The sequence below is a fragment of the Melozone crissalis genome, unplaced genomic scaffold (assembly GCF_028551555.1).
Source record: "Melozone crissalis strain CALT ecotype California unplaced genomic scaffold, PUWL_Pcris_2 ptg000017l_1, whole genome shotgun sequence".
Classification (NCBI taxonomy): Eukaryota; Metazoa; Chordata; class Aves; order Passeriformes; family Passerellidae; genus Melozone; species Melozone crissalis.
This window is the reverse complement of record NW_026535795.1, coordinates 15,472,199-15,495,148: the sequence shown is the minus strand read 5'-3', so window position 1 is coordinate 15,495,148 and position 22,950 is coordinate 15,472,199. Positions and strand designations below refer to the sequence as shown.

The window sequence follows — 22,950 nt, the reverse complement described above, 5'->3', positions numbered from 1 at the left end:
ATAGGATCTGAGGAATCCAGGCAGCTCAACCCTCAGGATTTGCATCCACATGGGATTGTTTCTATTCCAGAATAATAGGACAGTAAAGGATTCCTCGGGAGAAGTGGCACATTGCAGCAATTACTGATATACAGGAGCCACCATGCCAAATGACATACCCCAAAGCTGTGGCTGACAGAAGCTGATCTATCAGGGCTGACCTTTAGAGCACGGCTTGTTTATTTAGAGTACTCATGCTGGCCGAGAAGCAGGGCTCTACTAGTTCTTGAGGTCTCTGAACCTATGCTGTTCGTACGCCGCTGGTGGATCTGTGCATCTGCTGGAGACACACCTGATATTCCTGCACAGCTTTGACCAGTCTACTATGTGCTCATGATAGAGAAGAAACAGAAAGTCTACAAAATCTGCCCAGACAAAGCTGCTGGGGCAAAAAAAAAAAAAAAAAAAAAAAAAAAAAAAAGAGAAAAAGAGCAAACATCTGGGCAAACAAAGGTCTGTACCCTCCCAGCTGGAAGCAGAGACAGCTCAACATCTAGCATTGGCAAAGGAACTTTCCTCTCAGTGTTCCACACTAGTTCAAGTCCCCCTTGCCACTTTCCATCCACGCTCTTGCAGGATGTCGGGAGTACCAGAGGGCAGAGCAGAACCAATAAAGCCTCATGTGCCCAGGGCAGCGGCAGGCAGCGTCGGGAGAACACGGTTCACCGGCGCAGCTGTGATCCAGCGGCGCGCACAGGCCGTACCTGAGGCCTACAACTACAGCGCTGCCGAAAGACCCCCGAGGCGAGAGCAGGATGTGACCTGCCTGACCACGGCTTTCCTCACAAAAGAGGTCACGACCACTGACTTTTGCCATTGACCAGTAGCTCAAATAAGGCTTCAGCGACTCCAAAACTGATGTCCCGGCACCGCTTCCATTCTCCTTGTTTCCACTCCTCGGGTTGGAGCTCCGCGAGGCCAGGGCTCGGCGGACTAGATCGGGTTCCGTAGCGACCGCACCCGCCGCTAGGGGCTGCCCTCGACCCGCGGCTCCACCACTGACGCCGGCTCCGCCAGTCCCGGACAGTCCTGGCCCGCTCCTCCCCATTCCGCTCCGCTCCGCTCCGCTCCGCTCCGCTCCGCCCCGCCCGTCCCAGCACAGCAGCCCCCGGCAGAGGGACCTGGGGAGTGGCTGGGGGTCCCGGGTCCGGCCGCACCACCTCCGGGCGGGGCCGGGATCGGGTTTCACATCCTGTCCCGCTCGCGGGCAGAGCGGCCATGGCGGAGAGGTGAGTGTGGCCGCCACGCACCTGTTGAGTCGCGGGAGAGGGGAGAGACGCGTTGCCGCTCTTCGAGGCAGTGGGCCTCGGCCTCGGCCAGGGCCTGGGCCTGGGCTTGGGCTTGGGCTGGGGCCGGGAGCAACTCCCGGCTAGGGTGGAGGCGAGGCCGGGGAAGCCGACCTGGCAGGTGAAATGGGACCGAGTTGAGTCGATCCGTGCCGTGCCGTGCCGTGCCGTGCCGAGCGGTCAGACTCGTGCGGGGCGGTGGTCCCGGGTCGCCTCCCGCCGCGCTGGGCTGTCTGTGGGGGGACCTCTCTCTCGCACTGTCCTGGCTCCCGCCGGGGCCTCCGCCTGGGGCTGGGACTGGGCTGTTTGCGGCCTCCGAGCAAGGCGGGCGGCCATGAGCTCGGCTGAGCGTAGCCGGCCCGGCCCTGACTCGGGGTCCTCTCTCCTGCCGGGTCCCGGCGCCTCCCCGGGGGCTGCGGCCGGACTCTGTCGGGTGCCCTCACACCTGCAAAGCCGGGCGGCTCGTCGGGAGCACACCATGGTTTTGTGCCCGTTCCAGTCCGGGCTCGCTGGCGCTGAGCTGTGTGCTCCCGTAGCTTTCTCTCTTTCGCTTAAAAAATAAGCGCTTTTACAGAATGACAGTGAAAATACTATCGGGTGTGGCTGTTGCAGGGCCAGGAGAGGGTTCTGTCCTCTCCTGGAAGTGGGTAGGGAGACAGGATCACCTGTTGGCAGTGAAAATGGAGGGCCAGGTAGCCAGGCCAGTTTCCCAGGCTGCATCCGGCTTCCGACAAACTCAGGCGGATTTTACGGCTCCAGTGAATAACCCCATTGAAGGAGAACTCTTCCTGGTTCCCTCCGCGCCTGGGATCGTCGGCCTGAAGTGGTTAAATTAAGTTTGATTCTGCCAGGAGGAACGTGCAGAGGCACTATCCTTGTTGTTGCTGATACCAGTTGCAGTTGTGCTGTTTTGCTGGTGTCTTTTTTTCATTCTAGGTTAAATACTTGACTGATTTAAAATTCCTGCAGTGTGATTCTCTCTTCAGCTGGCTTCTCACGTTCTTGTTGGCAGGGGGAGAGTTGCACTGGCCTTTTACTCAGTGCCTCATTGGTGATGCAAGGTGTTTGGAATAATTTTTTATTTCTCCTGCGTTTGAAGTTGTTTTATTTCTTTTTCCTTCTGCATCTCCTGCAGCAGACCAGGGTTTGAGTAAGTCTGTAAGGAGCATCTTGGGAAGGGATAGCAAATCCCATTGAGGGTGGCCCTAAAACACCAGAATTCAGACTGAGCAAAGTGATGAGCACAGCAGCATTCTCTCATCTTGCCAGGAGCAGCACCTCACAACTGCTGCTTCTGCCTCTGTGCTTGTGACAGCCAAAGGCACTTGGAGATCGAGGTTGTAGATTCGTCATTTTGGGGTAAACTCTAAAGGCCGACAAAATCTTGTAGATTTGAGGCTATCATTCCACTAGCTGGTGCAGATGAGTACAAAGCTTCTTGTGCTGGATTTCAGTGTGTTTTACCTGTGTATCCCTTGCTGTTTCTTTAGTGCTTTTGAATTTGGTTTTTGCTGGGTTGACAAGACAACTCTTCCTATCAGTTGGATGGAGGCTGTTTGGAGGGATGCTGTGATTACAGTGGATTATAGGAATGCAGATTTAGAAGCCACAGTTTTGTTCAGATAGTTCACATGCCATCTATATTCACAACAGGCTTGCCTAGCTGAAACAGATATCTTGGCCTTAGTTGGGCAAACATAAGCTGCAGTGAGATCTCAGTCCACACGTCTGGTGCATTTTGTAATTGAGAGAATTTTACGGTCATCCTTGTGATGCAAAAGTCTGACTTCAGCCTCACCCTGACTGGATTTGCAGCAGAAATCCTCATGGGAGACATGCATGCATAATATGCCATGCAGAACAGGGCTTACTGAGTGCTGCCCTGCTTTAGGGACACAAAAGAAGTGCCTCCCATTCAACTGACTTACTTGATTCCTAGAAAAATATAATATGTGGTACAAAGATCAAAGGAGAGCCTGGAATTCCTGTAGTGAGCTGCCTAAGGGGTAAGAACAGCTTGTGGATTTCCTTGTATTGGTGTCTGAGCTTTGAGGCATTTTTAAAATCCATTCTGCCATTCTTTTGGGGGTGCCTTCACAGGATTGGGGTAACTGCCTGATAACAAACCGGTAAAGTTTTGTAGATCAGGGACCAAGGGATTTTTTTCCTCTGAGAGCAGTGGAGGAAGAATTATTAGCATTGTTGAGGGACTGTGGGAAGAGCTGTAAGATACATAAAATCAGCTTTAAGGGAATTACTTCTGCAATTAAAGGTAAGAGAGCATAAACAGCTATAGGAGTCTGACTTTTTGGCCCATGACTGTGGCTTGTTTTTTTCCTCTGGAAGTGCCATTTAATAAATATTCATTCACCCTTTTTTGGAAGTCATATATGTCATATCTATATTTCCTGATGGGTAAATGCTATAGTAATGATACTACTTGGGTTGTCACTTTACTTATGGAGAAGAAAGCTTTTAAGTTTGGACTTGCTGTTTTAGCAGCATATTTTTGGCTGTTTGAATTAAACTGCCTCAGGATGGGTGCGAAGGGAGATCTTCCAGCCTACCCAGAAATACTGAGGTTGCTGAAGTCATGTTAGCTGGGTGGAAGGACTGGGAATGGTACTAAGTGTGTTTGTTCAGCAGGAAACCTGCTGTTCTGGTTGGCTGTTTTAATTTGATTTATACAAAATGTAAGGGATTCTTGTGTTTTGTGGGGATTACAATGAGGACTCTTCATTTTGTTATTGAATCTTGAATCACTTTAGCGTACTTTGTTGTTTTTAGTTAATTCAGATTAATTCAGGCTTTGAGTTTGCATGAATACTAGTTTCCATGTTTTTTAGGAACTTCCATTTAGGAGTGAATGAAAACTTTGACAATTCATCGCTCTGCCCTGGAGCTGCTGATGGGCTCTGTGTGTCTGAACTCAGCTGTGACTTTGCAGCAGAGAGGTCTTCTAGTTTTGGCAGGGCATCCAAGCCTCTCACTGTTGTGCCGTGCAGAGCCCTCCACATCCTCTGAACTGGGTCCATGTGCCCTGTTCTGGTTTAGTCTCTTCTTAGTTGGCTTAAATAAGGCCATGAATAAATATCCTCTCTGTAGCTAGCTTTGAGTGCAGAACACGCCCATGCCCCACAGCAGGTCATCCCACTCTTGTCTGCTGAATGAGCCTTTTCTTGGATGGACTGGATTGTGGTACTTCACTTGGCAGTAAATAAACTGGGATAGCAAAAGTCTCTGTTAGCTCTGCAAAGTCAGTGGAAATAAGTGCAGGTGGGAGAAGTTATCAGCAAGCCTGACCTCTGCCATATGCTTGCTCCTGTTGTCACTACTCCTCTAAACATGCTGCTGAGCCTGGTAAGCTTACCAGGGAAGTTTCCTTGGAATGAAATGTTTTAGAGGTGACTGGCTTTAAGTGAAGCCAGGAGTTTGTTTTCCTCCAGTAGCTCTTCTGGCAGAAGCAGAAGAGGGGCTGTAGAGGACAAGGTGGTTGTCCTGTCTACCATCGCTGCCAAAACCTTTTTAAGGTGCTTTGATCAGCAGGCCCAGCATGGCCCGGAGCTAGCTCCTAAGGGGCAGTCAAACCTTCAGTGTTTGCCTGTGCAGATAAAGCCTGGTCTTTGGGAAACGCCTTCAGACAGATCAGAGTCTTTTGATGGAAACTAATCAGAAGTTCAAAGGAAAGCAGTGTTTCCTCCTTCTTGTAGTCTTGTAGTCTCCTTTTCCTGCTATACTCCTGAAATGGCTTTCTCAGTGGATGATGCAATTAGGAGGAGATGCTTGCAAGCTTTCAGCAAATACATAGGTTAGCAATTGAAATGTTCCATTTAGGCTCCATCAGTCCTTCTTCCCAAGTGGAGTGCAATTATTTGTGCCTTGTGACGTGTATACGCTTGTGTTTCTATAAAAAGTCCCCCAGGCAGATTCAAATAGTTCAGGAAGTGCCTCTTATCTGTAATAAAAAGAAATTCCAGAACAGGCGCTGGGATTTGGTTTTAGCTGGATTCATAGGAGGTTCCTGAGTTCTGCTGTCGATATTACAGATTTAATGTTTATTCCTGCCTTTGCCAAGGAAGGCTGTTCCCATGTAGGAAAGACAGCCTTAATGAGCAAATAATTTCTTGTGTTTTTTAGTAGCTCAGTCATGAGTATCCATTGAAGCAAGCTGTCTGTTTGATGGGTTTTATGCTTTTCATGAGGAAGAGTACTCTACTTTGGATAGTTTCTTAAAGCAGTCAGTTCTAGAAGTGGCAGGAAAGTATTAACTGAAGCAGCAGCCTTGAGGTCCATCTGCCTCGTACATCTGGAAGAGACTGTAGGTCAAGAGAAAATTCTTTTGTGCTTGGTCTTTGTCTCATGGGATATTGGAAGTACCATTATTTGGCATATATTCACTCATCCTAATTACTGTTCTGTGAATTTGAAGTTACTGCTGTAAGAATTAAGTGTTTTATATTTCCAATTGAGTGTAGCCCAGTAAATTCCAGTGTAGCTGGTGTCAGCTATCTTCCAGCTTCTCTCCCAGGCTTTTTTTCTTTGTGCGTTGTCAGCTGCCATTTTTTGGTTATGCAACTCACACAGCCAAAAGATATTTGGGAAACTTAAAATGAGAGTGCTGGAGGTTCAGATTGTTTGGTTGCAGCGAAGCATGGGAGAGGGAAAGCACTCTGTGATTCCCAGGTGAATGTTGGCATAGCAAGGAGACATGGCCTCCCACTGTTACATGCTTCAGGCAAAAATAAGAGGCTTGAGGTAGACAATATCAGCTGTAGAAAATTCTTTCTGAAAAAAACCACACTGAAAGATTAAAGTGCTGGAGATGCTAAGTTTATTGTTTTTTCAGGCTCTTTTGTCTCTTTTTGCTTTAGGTCTTGTATGAAATTCCAGCAAGGGCTCTATGCTGCAGAGTGCTAGAACTTCTGAAAAAAAGGGTCTTATTAAAATTATTTGCTAACATATTCATCAACCACTAGAGGAAAATAGAAGTCTGGTTCTCTAAGGAGGGTGTATTTTCTTACCCCTCTTGTATTCTGCTTGTGCCCAGCTCCCTGAACCAAGCTCTTGCTATGCTTTGCCTTCCTCAGTGGCAAGTGCTTCAACACAGATGAAGAGGGAGCACCCTGTGCTCCCCAGATTTGCTGTGTTCCTGTCTCAACTTGAAGCAGAGCAGTCCTGGGCCTCTCTAAACCAAGCGTTTTCTTAGCTGCAGGGTTTATGATCTACCAAAACCAAACAAGCCTAGCAGGAAGGGTTCCCCACACAAACTTGTGCTGGGTTCACTTGTGTGTGTAACTTTGCAGCTGTGGGACACTGCCATAAGGCACTTTGCTGTGACAGATGGGGCTGTTTCCTACCTGGGCAAACAAGGTTGCTGCTTTTTGCCTGGAAACCTGTTACGGAGGCAGAAAAGACTCAATATAGTGGGATTTTGTGTGATCATGAACATCATGAACTTGTGGCCCAGGGCCAGGTGCACTGTAGCAGGGATAGCCTCTTTGTTTTGTAGGTCTGGTATTTTCTGTTTGTTTTTGCTTGTGTCATTCATCTGGGAAAAAATAAACAAAGAGGCTTACTGTCTCCATCGCTAGTGATACCAAGAAAATCCCTGCACAATGCTGCCTGATGAACTGAGACTGAGCTCAGCAAATCCCCTTTAACCACATGGAATTCAGCTGTCTTGGGTTTTTCTGACTCTGAAGCAGTGCAATATGTTGTGTACAAGCAGCCAGGGCTCAGGTTAAAGGATGAATTGGTGTAAAATATTTTCAGTCATAAAGGAAAGTCAGAGAAAAACTTACAGGAAACTTTCTAGCTAAATAATTAAATACAGGCCCAGGGAATGCAGTGCATGAGCTGTGCTGTGGAGTCTTGCTTGGAAGGTTCCTCTGCACTGGCTGGAGTGGCTGACTCACATACTGTTGGAACTCCAATCTGCCTGCTGGTCCTGGCCACCTCACCTGCTCCGGCACCTGCTTCTCACCCCCTGCTCATCTGCTAACACAGTTGTACCCTGCCACATGGTCTTATCTGCCCTGGGCTGGTCCCGGAATGCTATTGGTGCCATGTGGGAAATATCAAGTGCAGGGCTGTTTCCAGACCTGAGGTAAACTGCGGGTGGTCCCATTGTAATCTAGGCACTGAGTCTTCCTTACAGATGTTAAAATAGTAACCCAAGGATCAGCTGTTAGTTTCAATGTGGTCAGTTTGCTGTAAAGTGATAAATGCCATATTTGGTCCTCTTCTGGTCCTGTATCTATTTCTTCCTTGTGTACATTGTAGTTCTTTGATAGTCCTTTGATATCTACAGTTATCCAGCTGTGCATCAACCACATTGTTTAGCTCTTCTTGGCTCCCTAGATCCAGTAGTTATGCTTGGGATTTTTTTTTTATTAGACCATCCGACTATGTATTGCTCTAAGCTAGGGTGAGAGGAGAAGCTCCAACTGTTTTATGTATTCTTGATCATCACTGATCAACATGAGGTGAAGCAAAGAGAGATGGTGAAATGGCTGTGAGCTGAGGTGCAGAGCCTGGAATAGAGCCAGCATGAGGAGCGTTCAATGTAGTCCGGAGGACAGACACTTAGCACGTTGTAATGTGGAGGTGTATGATCTTGGCAATTTATGCCCATGTAGTACAGTGAATAGTCTGGGTGAGATATGGCTGAGTTGTATTTAATCAGCCTGGTAAAAAGAGTGTGAAGGAAGTAGCATTGGGGCTTAGAGGGCAACTTTGTGCTTGAGTTGGTGTTGCCCTTGGGCTCTCATCTGCAGTGCCGAGTTAGAGTACAAACGGCCCACGAATTGCGGTTTTGGCTTGGAAACTCCTTAGGGTTTCCAAGTAATCTGCCCCTGAAGTAATCTACTCTAGTGAAAACCAAATATACTCTTTTTTTTTTTTTTTTTTTTTTTTTTTTTTTTTTTTTTTTGTATAGAGGGCTTAGAAGCTGCTGAGGAAATGCCTGGTGGTGATATGATAATCCAGCCTGAATTCACTAAAGCTGTAGTTTGAAATTAGTCTAAAACACATGTTTAAGATTCTGGAGACTTCCAAAGTAGAAGTCTGTTTTGGGATGGCAATAAGCAGAAAAAATTAAAAAAGACAGTGATGATCTGTGGAGGTGAAGCTGAAGCTGTGCACTGCCACCTTACCTTTTTTTTTTTTTTTTTTTTTTTTTTTCTGTTTCTGAATCCTGTTACCAGAGTCGGTGAGTTCACTAAAGCAAGAGAAAACCATCTGCTGTTAGTTAGCAGGCTGAGTTATCCCTGTGAAGGATTTGAGGAGCTCTGCAGGCCTCACGTGATGAGTGCTGGAGATGGGGAAAGAGTGGGAGGGGGGGCATAGAGAACATATCACTGAATCATCCACTCTGATTTTAGTGTGCCATTGTGCTGTGATGTTATCATCCTGTTCCCTCTCCATAGTCTTTTGAGCCAGCTTTGAATGTAATGCTGTTGAAGTGACTTTGGCCTTGAATTCTAAATGCTGCTACAAGAGGAAGGCTGGCAGAGATACTGTGGGCATAACTTCCTTAGTGGTGACACTTCTTTGGGTTGGTCTTGTTCTTGAAACCAGGAAGGCTGATGAGTTTGGCAGTGAGGGGCATGTCAGTGATTTCAGCCTTTCTGGCTCCCCATAACTCTTCCCTAGTAAGGTGGCCTCTCGATGTCCAATGACACCTCCCTGTCAGCCATCCAGTGCTGTAATAGCTGAGCACTTTTATGCTTAAACTTTATTTGGTCTTGGAGGGATGAAATCACTCACTATTTTCACTTCAAGCAAAGCTGCTGCTGAGATGTGAGAGCTGTCTGTACGTGGAGAAAAGCTTTTTGGGTACTTGGTGTTCAGTGAAGTTGTACTTGCTGCAGGGGTACAGGGAAGTTTCACCTTGGGCTGTTTTGTCCATCCCACTCTCCCTGGAGCAGGAAGCAAAGACTTCAGGTGGGAAAGGGTAAACAGCGTGGTGATCATCACATGGTTTAGTGAAAGTACCCAGAGTTCAGCTGGAAATGCAAAAATTAGTATCTTCTAGTAGTTTTGCTCTGGCCTGGATGGCTTGGGTGAGCCCCAGAGGTGTTGATTTTGTGCTGCTGTGGAGTCTCATTGGGGAGAAGCAAAGTTTTCTATTTTAGGGTGTCTCCTGATACACGGTATATCTTGTACTCTGGATGAGAAATAAAATAGCCACTGCAGCTGGCCCAGACAGCTCTGTTACCCTGTCTTGCCAGGGCACATGGCACCAACTGCAAAGTGGAGTTGGGCCTCCAGGACCTGCACTTGGTGGGCCCTTGGTGCAGGCAAAGGAGGGCATGCAGTTAATTCCTGTTGCTTTGCTCAAGCCGCTGCTGTTTGCAACAGTGGTTATTTTTTCAAGCAAGGACATGCGGGTGGTCAGAGAACAGACAAATTAGTCATGGAACTGCCAGCAGTGCAGCTTTCTTGCCCTTCAAATTCCAGCTGGACCTGGCTTAAACCCAGAGGTTTTACGTACTGCAGAGGTTTGAGGGACTCTAGATGAATTAACAGTATTCCCCAGAAGTTACCATTTTGGGTCTGTTTCTTATGATAGGAATCTGTACTGCTTTGCCTATGGATCTATAGCTGTAAACCCTCCTGAATGGTGTGGCTGTTTGCCCTGGGAAAGGCAAATGTGAACTGTGGCACGAAGAGCTTTAACAGTGAGATGTGTCTGTGCTAGAGCTGGGACTGCTCAGTTGGCCTGCTGGGAAGCGTGGGCTTTCATTAGGACAGGCAGTATGTGGGCCCATGGACAGAAAGCAATATTAGGGTGGCTGACTGTGAAAACTGGGTGCTGCTACAGGGGACGTTCAGCCAGCCCCTTCTTGGGTGTAGCTCTGTTGTAGCAGAGCTCTCTGCTGCTCAAGATGTAGGGCAGTATTGGGCTTCATCTTTCAACTTCCCACCTTGCTAAGCTGTGAAAGAAGATGAGAAAAGGAATGAACAGCTGAGGGATGTAATACTCACTTTTACTGTGCTTCAGGCAATAATTGATCCACGATGCTTTTATTTTTTAGATTAAAACCTGTTGCTGACTAAACTTGTTTTGCAGTTTGTTAGCCATTGGGCCTAGCTTTTTGTCTCTTGTATGTCTCCCACCAAGGTCCTGCTGGTTTCAACCTTAGCTACAGCTCTGTGCTCAGTAGTGCTGAAAGTAAACAAGGGAGAAGGTCCAAGCTGTGGCAGTTCCTTGGAAGGGAAATGCTGTTGCAGGGTGCTGCTCTCCTGGAATCTTTTCTGCCCATTGATGTCATCTTGTATTCCTCCTGGGAAGGAGAAGCCTTGACCCCTCTACCTCTCACCTGGTGGCTGCCTCAGGAGGTGCTTTGTTTGTGTAACATGGTTTCCAGCTAGAAAAATATCTAGTTTTGGGCATCTGGAAACTGTGAATGTGCAGTTACCTGTGAAAACTCAGTACTTGTGTGCTGAATAGTCATAATAATGCGAAGCCTGGGGTTATGATGGGATCTTTATGACTGGCAGCATAAAAATAAAATAAATGAGACTTGTCTGCCTCGCCCCAGAGATGGTGTTTACTCCTGAGTCTGCTAAAAAGGGGCTGTCTGCTGCCTTGGAAGAAACCTGAGATCTGTTCCTCGGCTTAAGAGGAGTTGATTGGAACAGAGGGGGCACAGAAAGTATTTAGTGGTTATATTACCAGCTCAGAAGGAATGGGTACCTCCACCAAGAACAGATCAGACATTTTATTTGGCCTTTTAAAGAAAGACACAAAAAAGGGACATGTGCGGAGGAGAAAAGGACAGTAGAATGAGAAGCAGGCTTACCAAAAAGGGGAAGTTGTATCCAGGCAAGAAGACCAAAAAAACCTATCTATTTCAGCAGATTACATGTAAAATCAAAATAAGGTGGTCCAGATTAAGACTTTTGAGGAGTGAATTTGCCAAATATGATTAACTTTCAAATGCATTGAAGCCTTTTGGAAACTGGCAGCAGAAGAGATCAAAGCATGAGAGCCACAGAAGATAAAGCTATCACAAAAAAATCTAAACCATTTGTGGCCATCTTGACTCCTGTGGAGGAGCTTTGCAAACTTCAAGCTTGCTACAGAAGAACTGTTGGAGAAGTTGTCTCGCATTGAACATCAGTAGAAATAGCTTTAGAGCAAAAGACGAGCTGATAAGAAGCTAAGGAACAGATAATATTTACTCAAGAGTGCCAAAGGATTTTAATACTGAAATTGTTGAGATACTTTCATGTGTATCCTGCCTCTAAAGTGCCCTTGGTATCACATAAATTGGTGGTGGTGAATGCAATAGCATTTTAAAAGGTTGAGTCTTGAGGAAATTGGAGAAGTGGCTCAGTATTTGTGCAGGTGCACTGCTAGGGAAGGGCTGTGAAGAGTATTCAGGATTCCATGGACTGTTGGGTCTGACCCCTGTGCCTAAGTCTTTGCAATGAAGAACAAGTTTGCTGAAGGCATGGCCAAGCACAGCTGCTTGGACCAGTGTTAGAAGGGCTATTGTAGAGGCAAGCCCTGCCCCTGCCTCACAGACCTGCTGGAGATGAGCATGCTGGGAGCAGGACCACCAGGCTTCATGTGTCTGTGTTTTCAGACAGTCTTTGGCAAGTTTCTCTGCCAAAGGCTTTGAAGAAAGAGTCGCCACGGGCACGGAGGAAGGGTCTTGTTACGGACAAAGAGCTGGTGAAAGCATAGACTGCAAAGGGCAGGGCTTACTGGTCATTTTTTAACCTGGGGAAGTCAGCAGCAAGGCCCGAGAAACTGGTGCTGGGAGTGTTTTGCACCTTATGGGTAACCTCAGGTATAGAGGGGTGCAGTGACATTCCCAGGTTTGCAGAGGATCCTCAGTTTCTTCAGTGGGTTGAATAGCTCACTGAAGATAAGGAAATCCATTAGAACCTCAGAGAACTGAGCAAGTGGACTGATACATGACAGGTAAGCTTCAGTGTAGGAAAACATGGTGAACAGGGAAAAATTACCTGTACTGAACCTGTTTGATACTCAGCCTAGAACTAGTGGTTATAGCTTGAGAAGAAGCTTGGAGTCACTGACAGTTCTCTGAAATCATCAGTTCTGTCTGTGATGTTTGCCAAATAAACCAATCAGTTTTGATCACCATCAGCAATGGAGTTAATACTGAAGCAGAGGACATCAATTTGACCCTCTTTAACACTTTGTTCATGTCTTGGAGACTGCATGCTGTTTGGATTTCTGCATTGTGAGAAGGACAGTGATGTTAGAGAGACTGCAGTGAAGATAATTAAAATTACTAAAGGACAGAGCAGCTGCCGTAGGAGGAGAGAGCATAAAATTTGTGATTCCTTGGTTTGGAAAAGTCTTGCATAGCAAGATCAAGGTATGCAAATCATGAAGGTAGTAGAATCAGAGAATGGTTTGGGTTGGAAAGGATCTTAAAGATTGCCTACTTTCAACTCCCTGCCATGTACAGGGAGATCTTTAACTAGGCCCGGTTGCTCAGAGCTCCGTTCAGTCCGGCCTTGAGCAACTCAGGGAATGGGCATCCATATTTATTCTGGGCAAACCCATTCCAGTGCCTCACCACCCTCACAGCAAAGAAGTATCTAATCTAAACCTACTCTCAGTTTGAATCCATTCCTCTTTTTCCTGTCACTACACGCTCTTGTAAAAAGTCCCTGTCCATCTTTCTTGTAAGCCCCCCTTAGGAACTGGAAGGCTGCAGTTATGTCACCCCTAAGCGTCCTGTTTTCCAGGCTGAACAAACCCAATTCTCTCAGCCTTTCCTCCTAAGAGAGCTGCTCCATCCCCCTGATTAACCTGGTGGCCTCCTCTGGACTGGCTCCACCAGGTTCGTGTCTGTCTGGCACTGAGGACTCCAGAGCTGGATGCAGCACTGCAGGTGGGGCCTCAGCTGAGGGGACTGGAGGGGCAGAATCCCCTCCCTTGACCTGCTGCCCACACTTCTTTTGATGCAGCCAGGACACGGTTGGTTTCTGGGTGCCAACACACAGGGCCAGGCGTGTGCAGCCTCTCATCCACCAGCACCCCCAAACCCTTCTCATCAGGGCTGCTCTCGATCTGTTCCTGCCCCGGTCTGGATCAATACTGGGACTGATACCCAGCTCAGATGCAGCACCAGCATCTGGCCTTGTTAAACCTCAGAGATTCCCGTGGGCCACTTCTCAGGCTTGTCCAGGTCTCTCTGGATGGCCCTGTCCTTCAGGTGTGTCATCTGCAAACCGGCTGAGGGTACACTTGTTCCCTTCATGTACTAATGAAGATATTAACCAACGCTGGTCCCAGTATGGACCCCTGAGGGACCCCACTTGTCACTAACGTCCATTGGGACTCTGAGCCATTGACCACTACTCTCTGGATGTGACTGTCCAACCACTTTGTTACCCATCTAACAGTCCACTCATCAACTTCATCTCTCTCCAATTTAGAGAGAAGGATGTTGTGGGGATTTGTGTCAAAGCCTTTACAGAAGTCCATATAAATGACATCTCTGTCCCCTCCCTTGTCTACTGAGCTATGCCATTGTGCAAGGCCACTGAGTTGGTCAGGGAGGACTTGCCCTTGGTGAAGCCATACTGGCTGTCCTAAATCACCTCCATGTCCTTAGTAGAGCTTCCAGGAAGGTCTGTTTCATCACCTTCCCAGGCACAGGGGTGAGGCTGACAGGCTGGTAGTTGCCAGGGTCTTCCTACTCTTTTAAAAGTTGGGGACAGTGTTTCCCCTTTCTATGGGTAAGTTGAATTTTTTCTACCAAGTCTTGTGACCCTAGAACTATTAGCACTTGGTGAAACCTAAAGGAAGAAGGCCATTTATTTTACACAATCTGTGATGGACTTCTGATTTCAGTGTTCTTGGGGGTCACGGATGCAAAAGGCATCATCAGGTTGAAAAAGTATTTGCGTAAACTTATAGACAGTTAGTCTGAGATAGTTACTAGGAAGAGCAGCCAGCCATCTGCCTTTAACATCTCTAATACATGTGTGGATTCTTGAGCAATGAGGGAGAAGATGGAGAAAGGGCATGACCAGGCTTACGTGTTTTGCTTAACAAACTTCTCAGAGTGTCTCACCAGTAGGCAGAATGGAAGGGGCACTTGGCTTTACCAAAGGTGCATGACTTACGCTTCAAAGTTTCCAGAAACCAGTATTAAGTGGGAACATAAATGGGTGTGACATGTTGGGGAAGAGCCAATATGGCTTTTGTCGACCAAAACTGAGCTACATGACTCCCCTGGTACTTGGAAGGTGTTTCCAAGTACGTGGCAGGTGTGATCAAGTGGAGTGGTCTGCTGGACCTCACTGAAATGTTTCAGCAGAGGTTATCGAGGAAAAGTCCATCATGGGTGGATAAATGGTTAAAAGATTGGGCTGCAAAGATGAGGAGTAGATGGTCAGACTTCACAGAGGAGGGAACTCTTGGTGGAGCCAGGCTGGGATCTCTGCTGCTCACAGTGTTTGTACCTGATCTAGAAATGGGGACAAAAGTAGTGGTTGAGGAAGAGCAGATGAGGGAAGAAATCCTTAGCACTACAATTCAGGAATGAGTTTAGGGTAACAGATGGTTCTGGAAAGTATTAGCACTCTGTGTGTGCTCAATGCTTGGCAGTGCTGCAGGGTGGAAGAGGGGGCTGAGAACTGCAAAGAGGAAAGCAAAGGACAGAATAGCACAGCATGGTGATCTGCTGCCATGTTGGATATTGAATGTCAGGTCATCCCATCTTGGAAGACGCCCTGCTTTAAGCGCCTCTTCATTTATTTGCTCTTTTTTTTTTTTTTTATCGGTAGCAAAATCTATGTATTGGGTACATAGTGTTTGGCAGATGAAGACTGTCTTGATGGATATCAAACAATAAAAAGTGAAGTTGAATATGGTCCAGTTTCTGCCCCAGTCCATCAACCATGCCATTGCAGAAGCACAGAGAGTGATGCCTGCTTTAATGTCTTTCTGAATTTGCCTCTTTTTTGCTGTCTTCCTTGCCACCGTTGAAAGTGAAAAGCTCAGTTTTGGACTGAACACAATCTAATAAATGTGTGGATTTTGGTGGGAGAAAACATAAGGAACTTGTTTTGGGCACCAAATCAAGAAGTGTATTGTTCTCATCCCACTGTTCACTGTTACCATGTATAGCAATTTCTGCCATGGCAACACATATTTTCATGAACCAGCCAAGATCTTCCAGGGCTGCAACATAGCTTCTGATACTTGCTCATTGTGATGCTATTAATAACTTTGTTTCCCCTTATCGTAGCCCGGAAGCTGCTTCTTCCTCATAGACCAAGTGCAAGCAATAAGCTCATTTTAAATCAACTGTGGGGAGAATTGACACTGCGGATTTCCTGGGGTTTTTTTTGTTCTGGAGATCCTGTCTAGTACTGCCAGCTCTGTGGCCACCCACTGCACTGTCTCTTTTTTATAAGAAAGTCATGTCTCAATTTTCTTTTAAATTCAGTTTCTTTTTTTCTCTTATTCCTTTCTCCCCCTTCCTTTAAACCAGGACAAACAGATGATACATATTTACTTCTCTGGCTATGCAAAGTAGCTTAAGTGTTTATCTCAGACTGACTTGGTGAAGCGGAGAACCTGGTGCAAATCAAACATGGTCTGGGCCAGGCTCTGGTCTACATGATTTCTTTACTTATCTCTTGCTTATTCAAACAAGATAAACTCTGAGTATTTAAAATTGCAGCTCAACTGTTCTTGGCACTAGTTGAATTTAGTGGTGTTTAAAATCCCAGAGTGCATTAGCATGTCTGCATGAATCTGCTTGGAGTTGGAACTGTGTCAAAAATACCATCACCAGCGTGGTTTTTTGGAACCTTTTAAAGAGCTGTGGAAAAGGTGAAACCTGGGCTTTTGCTTAAGAGGGTGGTTCCACTTGAGCCTGGGCAACTGTGAAGAGCTGCAATGGGTTCGAACCAGGGTCATGAGTCTGTCCCCAGCTCTGGTTCTGGGTGTACGCAAGTCACAGTTCACCAGTTTCATCCCTCCGGAGGAAGGAGTTGTTTTGCCAGATCACTCTCCTCTCATTCGGGGAGTTCACTTTTCTTCTGCTGAAGTGTAGGTGTTAACTGTACAACCCTCCCTCCCTTTCTTCACCAACTTGAAATTTTTTTTGGCAGACTTGAAACTTGCAGCTTCAATGTCGCTGTCTTTGATATTGCACTTTCCCTGATCTCCCTGACCTGCTGGATTGACCGCCTACTGTCATTAACTGAGGGAAAAAGATATAGTGAAAACAGGGAATTCTTTATCCTACCGACCTCCTTGGAGAGGCTAAAGAAATGAGCATATGCCCTGCAAAAGGTTTGTCCATAGCAAGGAGTAATTGTGATGTCCATAGTGAGTGACTGCATCATTATTTTAATGCTGCTCTCCCCATTTCTTGGGAGGGTCTGTTCAAGGTAGTACCTCCAGAGGTGCTGCCAAGGGTTGAGTCTTCCTGGGGAAGCATCATATGCCATGCAGGACTGCCTTCTTCTGCAGCCCAGCTGGTTTTTCCTGAGCATCTCCAAGAAACAACTGAGAGCCTTTGGTGACTGATGCAGTCATTTGCCACGAGCTGCCTTCTTGTGGACTCTTGGGAATCACAGAATATGCTGAATTGGATGGGACCCATCGGGATCACTGAGTCTGCAACCTCCTGGCCCTGCATAGGACACTCCAGTTATCCCACCCTGTGCCTGAGGGCGTTGTTCAAATGCTTCTCGAGCTCAGACAGGCTTGGTGCTGTGACCAGTACCCTGGGGAGCCTGTTCAAATACTCAGCCACCTATTGGGTGAAAAACTCTTCCCTGATATCCAACCTAAACCTCCTCCAACTTCATGCTGTTCCCTCAAGTCCTGTCACTGGTCACAAAAGAGAAGAGATTAGTACCTGCCCCTCCACTTCCTCTCATAAGAGTGTTGAAGACCATAATGAGGTCTTCCCTGGTTAATCTCCCCTTTGTTTCTATGACATGGTGAGAGCAAAGGCTAATTTGGGGCTTTAACTAATGGTGCTTTATTTTGTGAAGTCTTACATCTGTGAGATCGAAGAGATGTTCAATTTTTAAAAAGCTGTGACTGTATTTTAAGGCAAGGTCAAACACCTCAGTCTTTGTTTCTCATTAAATCAAGCCAGAGCTTGTTAAGGACAAAGCACTGGAACTATAGGTAACTAGTATTTTGGTTTACTGAGGGTTCAAGGTGTTACTGTAGTCCCTGCTCTTCTTGCAGATGCAAGTGTGTAGCAGACAAAACAGAGGCTGAAACGCAGCTCATGGGATGTGACTCCGACTCACACTGTAAAGTTGTAGAGACAATCAGGAAAAGAATGTCAGTTTGGGGCAACAGTTAAGCATGCTTTTCCTTTTGGAGGAAGCTTTTTTTCATGGTTTATTACATCAGAATAAAAAACAAGATAAAAGAGTCAAACGTGGGCTGTGATTTTCATCCCAAACTAAGAATTTACTCAGGGATAGGTGAGCTTTCCAGAGCTGGAGCTGTGCATAGAGCAGAGACCCATGTGCTTCCCTGTGGGGCAGGCATGCAGGAGGGGAGGCTCTGGGGCTGCAGGAGGGACCGATGCTGTGGGTCCAGTGCATTGGCTTTGCAACATCCTGACTCTGTTGTGTCTGATGTGCTTGTCATTCAGCAATTCCTGTAGGCAAAACAAATGGAAGGACCTCTTTTCCATTATATATTTATTTTTCTTGCTTATTGGTTTATAAAGAGCTTATGAACTTTGTGACTGAGGTTTTCAGCTATTTACTTACTATCTCTTCTTCTTCGCCAGAGGAAATTGGTGTGCTTTGGGCTGGAGAAAATGATAACACTGCTGTGGCTCCTCTGCACAGAGTCCTGTTGGGATGAGCTTCCTGATGGCATCTCACAGGACAGGAGAGATTTGTTTGTTTGCAGGTGGTTATTCCTTTGACTTGCTGCGAACACTCTCCTGTTCTTTCCTTTGATTTGAAACCAAATTCCTCTGCTAGCCTGGTATTTTAATGGTTAACTTGAGTCACACATAACAGGCTTGGACAGCTAATACTTTCAAGAGCTTCACTGCATCTGTTCTCTTGTGATTTTTTTTCAACGGAATTGGCAGAGACAGCTGCAGCTGGAGAGATTTGCTGAAGAATGAATAACCCTAAAGAAGTTATGATGAAACACTTATATTTGTTTTGTACTTTTAGCCCCCAGTGTTTTGTGGACTCTGCTATCTGAGGAATGACTTGGTCCCTTGCTGTCCGTGGCTATGTTGTGCATAAGTTTTCAAGGGACCCTGTTTTTCAGCTCATAAATGACTGTTAAATGAACAGAGACAGAGGGCCATTATTTTGCTAATGTCCCACTTCTAGGAACTTAGCTGCCTCAGATATGTAGCTTTGCTGAGTGGTGCTTGAAAGCATTATGCTCTGTGGTCTGGCTGTTTGTAGGGCATCCTCTGTTGGCACCATGGGTGACACTGTTCAGTTGGCCATGGCCTGGCAGTGCAGGTTCTCCACCCTATAATTACAGCCTCAGTCTGCTGTTCCTGACCACTGCCAACTCATGTTCTGCCTTTAGAAAAGCTACGGTTGTCATGTTTTTTTGATGGTCTGGTGGAATTATTTTAGATCAGAGGTGGGTGTCTTGAGAGGTCCTTAAGTCTCCAACCCTGCATGCTCTCACTGTGGTGGCCATTTGGTCCTGAGGACCTGGCTGATGGGTTTCCCTTTGCTGGTTCTGGAAGTATCTTTTCTGTTCCTGTCTTCCTCCTCTTCACCCTCTGACACTGTTCAGAAATCTGTGTAAATGTTTTATTGTCCTTACTCAGTGTTCCTGTCTGCAGCAAAAAGCTATCCCTGTGCATGATGCAAATGAGCCTTGGGAGCTGGCTATTTACTTTGGTCTGTTCTGGCTGCTATGGGCTCTCTCTTCCCTTCAGTGAAGATGACACGAGAATGGTTGTTCTTTTGCCCTTCTGTATGGGGAAACTATGCTGCACTGCAGTGTGTTTATGTCTGTGCAGTGCCTGGTGTCATGTCACTGAGCCCAGGATGATCCGTGTACAGAAATGACGGAAGATCAGTCGCTGTTGAGTCCTGCTCCTTCCGCAGTGTACAGGTTGTGGGTTGCTCCCAAGGTACTGGAGCAATTGCTAGGTTTATGTGGTAATGGGGCTTTACTTAAACAACTTCTGATTGGAGAGCCTCCTATTCCCAGACTGCTTTCTTTGGCATCAATTCTCTGAGGCAGCAGCTGCTGTGCTGGGCCCCTGGCTGCACGGGCTTCGTGGCAATGCTGGGAGGAATCCCTGGTATCAGTAGTGGTGACATAGGAGGCGGTGAAGAGTAAATCTCAGTCCTGAAGCAGCTGGACAGCAAGCTAGATAAATCAAGACCTTTGTCAGTAATTATAGGATGACAGGGCAGTGACTGCTGCTGAGTCCTTGAAATAGCAGGGATATCATTGACGTGACGTTGCTTGCTTTGGCCCAGGGAGAGCACTTGGTGTATGCTGCTTCTCCAGGGCTCTGGGCTCTTGCCCTACCTCATTTTGGCAGGTACAACTTCTTCACCTCATTCCTGCAGTTTAAGAAGAGCATGATGCTCTTCACCCAAGGTGCAGTTTTATTGGCACTGGGAAATGTCATCCTGCTTCAAGTCCAGTTTACTTCTGTTCAACAGCTGCCAAGAGGTATTGGGGTCTTACAGATCTGTGGAGCCGTGTTCAGCTTTCTAGTCACTGACCAGGGTTTCAATCAGCAGGTAGTGCTAAGAGGTGCTGGGGCCCATTGAGAAGGCAGGAGATTAAGGGGTCCCATCTCCATCCTTTTCTTTTGTTTGTATGGATCCTCCTTAAAAAAACACAAACAGCCCAGACCTGATTTTAGAGTTTCTTTCATGCTGCGAGGCTCTTAGCTGCTTTGAGTACCATTGTGGGCAGATCCTGTATGATTTGGTGGTGCCTGCATATGCTCTCAGAAGAGAGTGAAGCTCAAGTCTGCTTCAGTTGGTATCATATGTCTTAGATTGTGCATCCCAAGAAGATGTGGAGAAAGTAGATCTGTTACCTTGGGTACCTGCCTGCAGAGATTTACACTCCTGGAAGGATGTGGCTAGTGCATCTGGTGGCGACCTTGCGTGGGTCCTGCTGCCCCCTTTGGTGGGATCCTATACAGGTGGGATGACCATGGCGATACTCATCAAGCCATGCTTGCAGCGTGACTGCATGAATCCTCCCTGAAACTAGGGGCATCACCATGGGAGCAATGGGAAGTCATCAGGCTGCCTCCTTGGGACTGAGCCCCACATGCTGCCATGGGGGAGCACCAGGGGTGGAAGGTAAGCAGTACGCATCCCAGCTGTGGTCATCATTTTTGCTGTATTGGCAGGTTGTCCTGTAATGCCTTTACCTAAGCAAATATTTCCTCTCTAGGATATTGATAAAATCAAAGTTTTCTCATTTAAATCCTGTCTGGTTGGGGCAAAGTCTAGTTATGAGCATGTTGAGATGGGATGTAGTCACTGTCAGATGCTATGGTGCTAATATTGGTCCCAGTCCAATGACAGACCTGACCATGTGTCCTGGGATTGATGCAGCTTAAGGCTGTGCAAGTTGGAGGCCAGCACCAAGCTGTGCCATGTCTCAGCTCCCTGCCAGGGTGCCTTGTTTCCCTTGGGCAGGGACCGTCCTGCTTCCCCCCACAGCCACCTGCCTTCCAGCAGCTGTGGTTTGGAGGCAGCTGTGGATGCACACAGTACATTTTGGAAGGAGAAGAGATGAAGACTGCCAGGTTCTTTTTATCTTCTGCAATTTGTTCTTAAATATTTAGCCCCTTAAAAGGAACAATAACTCTGCTGAAGTTTTCATTGAGCTTAGAAGGTGCTACTTCTTCTGGAGGAAACCAGAGCTTTGGGGAGGCTGTTTAAGTACTGGAGTTTTGGGCTTTTGCTGTGACCTGCAGAATGAAAACTCTAGCCATAAGGCAGAAGAGACCCAAGGTATGCTATCACAGCAGCTTGAGAGCTGGACAGGGTGTCAACGCAGGTCCCATAGCCCAAGGAAGCTAGCTCACTTCTCTGCAGTGGCCTGGGGCTCAAGCTCCACAAATTATTTTGCTCCTCACCATGTGAAACCCAGGGGCTGGATGTGACAGATAGGCAGGAGAGGCTGCCTGCCAGATGTGTGTCCCTGGCCAGCCTGTGGATGATTGCAAAGAGTAGAGAGAAGCACCTGGAAACTTCTTTATGCTGAATGTTTTTTGACATGTCTTCTGCCTTCTGCTGAGACTGCAGTGGCCACAGCTTGTCTCTAGCCATAACACAGGCCAAGGTGCTCACCCTCAATGACAATTTGGGGACAGAGAGAAGTGAGAGACCCTTGGCCTCCAGAGAAGCAGCAGATAGCTCTCTGGTGAAGACCTGTGCCCAGTCTGCATCACCAGGATTTTTTAACAGGAGTGGATTTTACTGCTCCTCCTGCCCTCAGGTGCAGTTTCCTTTAGTGTTGGTCTGCTGGTCACCAGGCAGTGCCCTGGTGCCTGTGTCTCCAGTATGGAGACACTATGGACACTATGACCACCTTCTGCTCAGAGTGTCCGTCCAGCAAGTGCTTTGTGTTTTGTCTCAAGGCCATGAAAACAGGGATGTTTTCTGTCCCTTGGTCTTTCCTCTGTTGCAGAATTGCCCATCCTGTGATGGAGGCACCGAAGGATGGGGTGGGGATGAGCAGCAGTTCAAGCCCTTCTGTCTTCCCCTCCCCTTGGGGTGCTCTCTGTGTGGCCCCAGGGAGTGATTTCAGGACCCAAATCATTCCAAACCTAGTGGACAACACTTGGCACAGAGTGGATGATGGAGAAACATGAAGTTTGGTGTGGGCGTGCCTGTGCTGCCTTCCCTCCTCCCTGGTGACATACAGAGCTCTAAGATGCCTGTGCATCCTTTTCACCCAAGGTTCAGGTACTGGTCTTGGGCTGTTGGGCCTTATGCCTTTGAGACTGTTCTGGACTTTATTTTAAGCTGATTATCATTGGGGCATGCCTTGTCATGGTGTCTGTCCTTCCTTATGCCCCTCCTCTCTCCTTTTGCAGAGACCCCCAAGAAATCTCACTTGTGTCCCAAAAGTCCTTTTTACTTACTTCTTTCTCTCTGAGACAGGATCTTGAGAGAATTTGCTGGTAATTTTGGTGTTGCCCCAACCTTCTTCCTTGGACTGAGCTACCCCTTTGCTGTCTGTTCTGTTCTGGATTTGGGATGAATCAAGAGGCTATAATTTTTGTTAGAAGGAGGCATGGGTATTCAAAAGAAGTTATAGAGTGTGTGTGAATAAAGCCTGAATTGTCTCATTCAGCTGAAGGAGGATTACCATAAGGAGCTGATGCTGGAGACCTTCTGGAGGCTCTCTGCAGCTCGAGGATAGAGATTAGTTTTACATGCTTGTCCTGGCTTTGATATGCAAATCTGAGTGAATCGGAGCCACCTGGAGGTTGCACTTGGTTTCTCAGCGTCTGTACTAAGTAAACTTTTCTGAGGCCTGTTGTGCCGAAGGTGAAGGGGCAAGCGCGATTGTCTTTAAAAAAAAATTCTGTGGTGATATTTGAGTTCTTGAACACAGCCTGTGCTGTTTTTCAGTCAGCCAGGAGCCTAGACCCACAGAGGAGCA

General features: G+C 47.0%; 1 protein-coding gene across 1 annotated transcript in view; it reads left to right on the top strand.

The window, feature by feature from the left end:
• The first annotated feature begins 1,130 nt into the window (after positions 1–1,130).
• The window catches only part of LOC128935879 (rho GTPase-activating protein 39-like), a 55,827-nt gene continuing 34,007 nt past the window's right edge, over positions 1,131–22,950 (top strand). Inside the window, exon 1 of the mRNA XM_054274475.1 lies at positions 1,131–1,268. Within this exon, the coding sequence (XP_054130450.1) occupies positions 1,258–1,268 (11 nt within the window). The 5' untranslated portion in view covers positions 1,131–1,257. The remainder of the gene's footprint in view (positions 1,269–22,950) is intronic.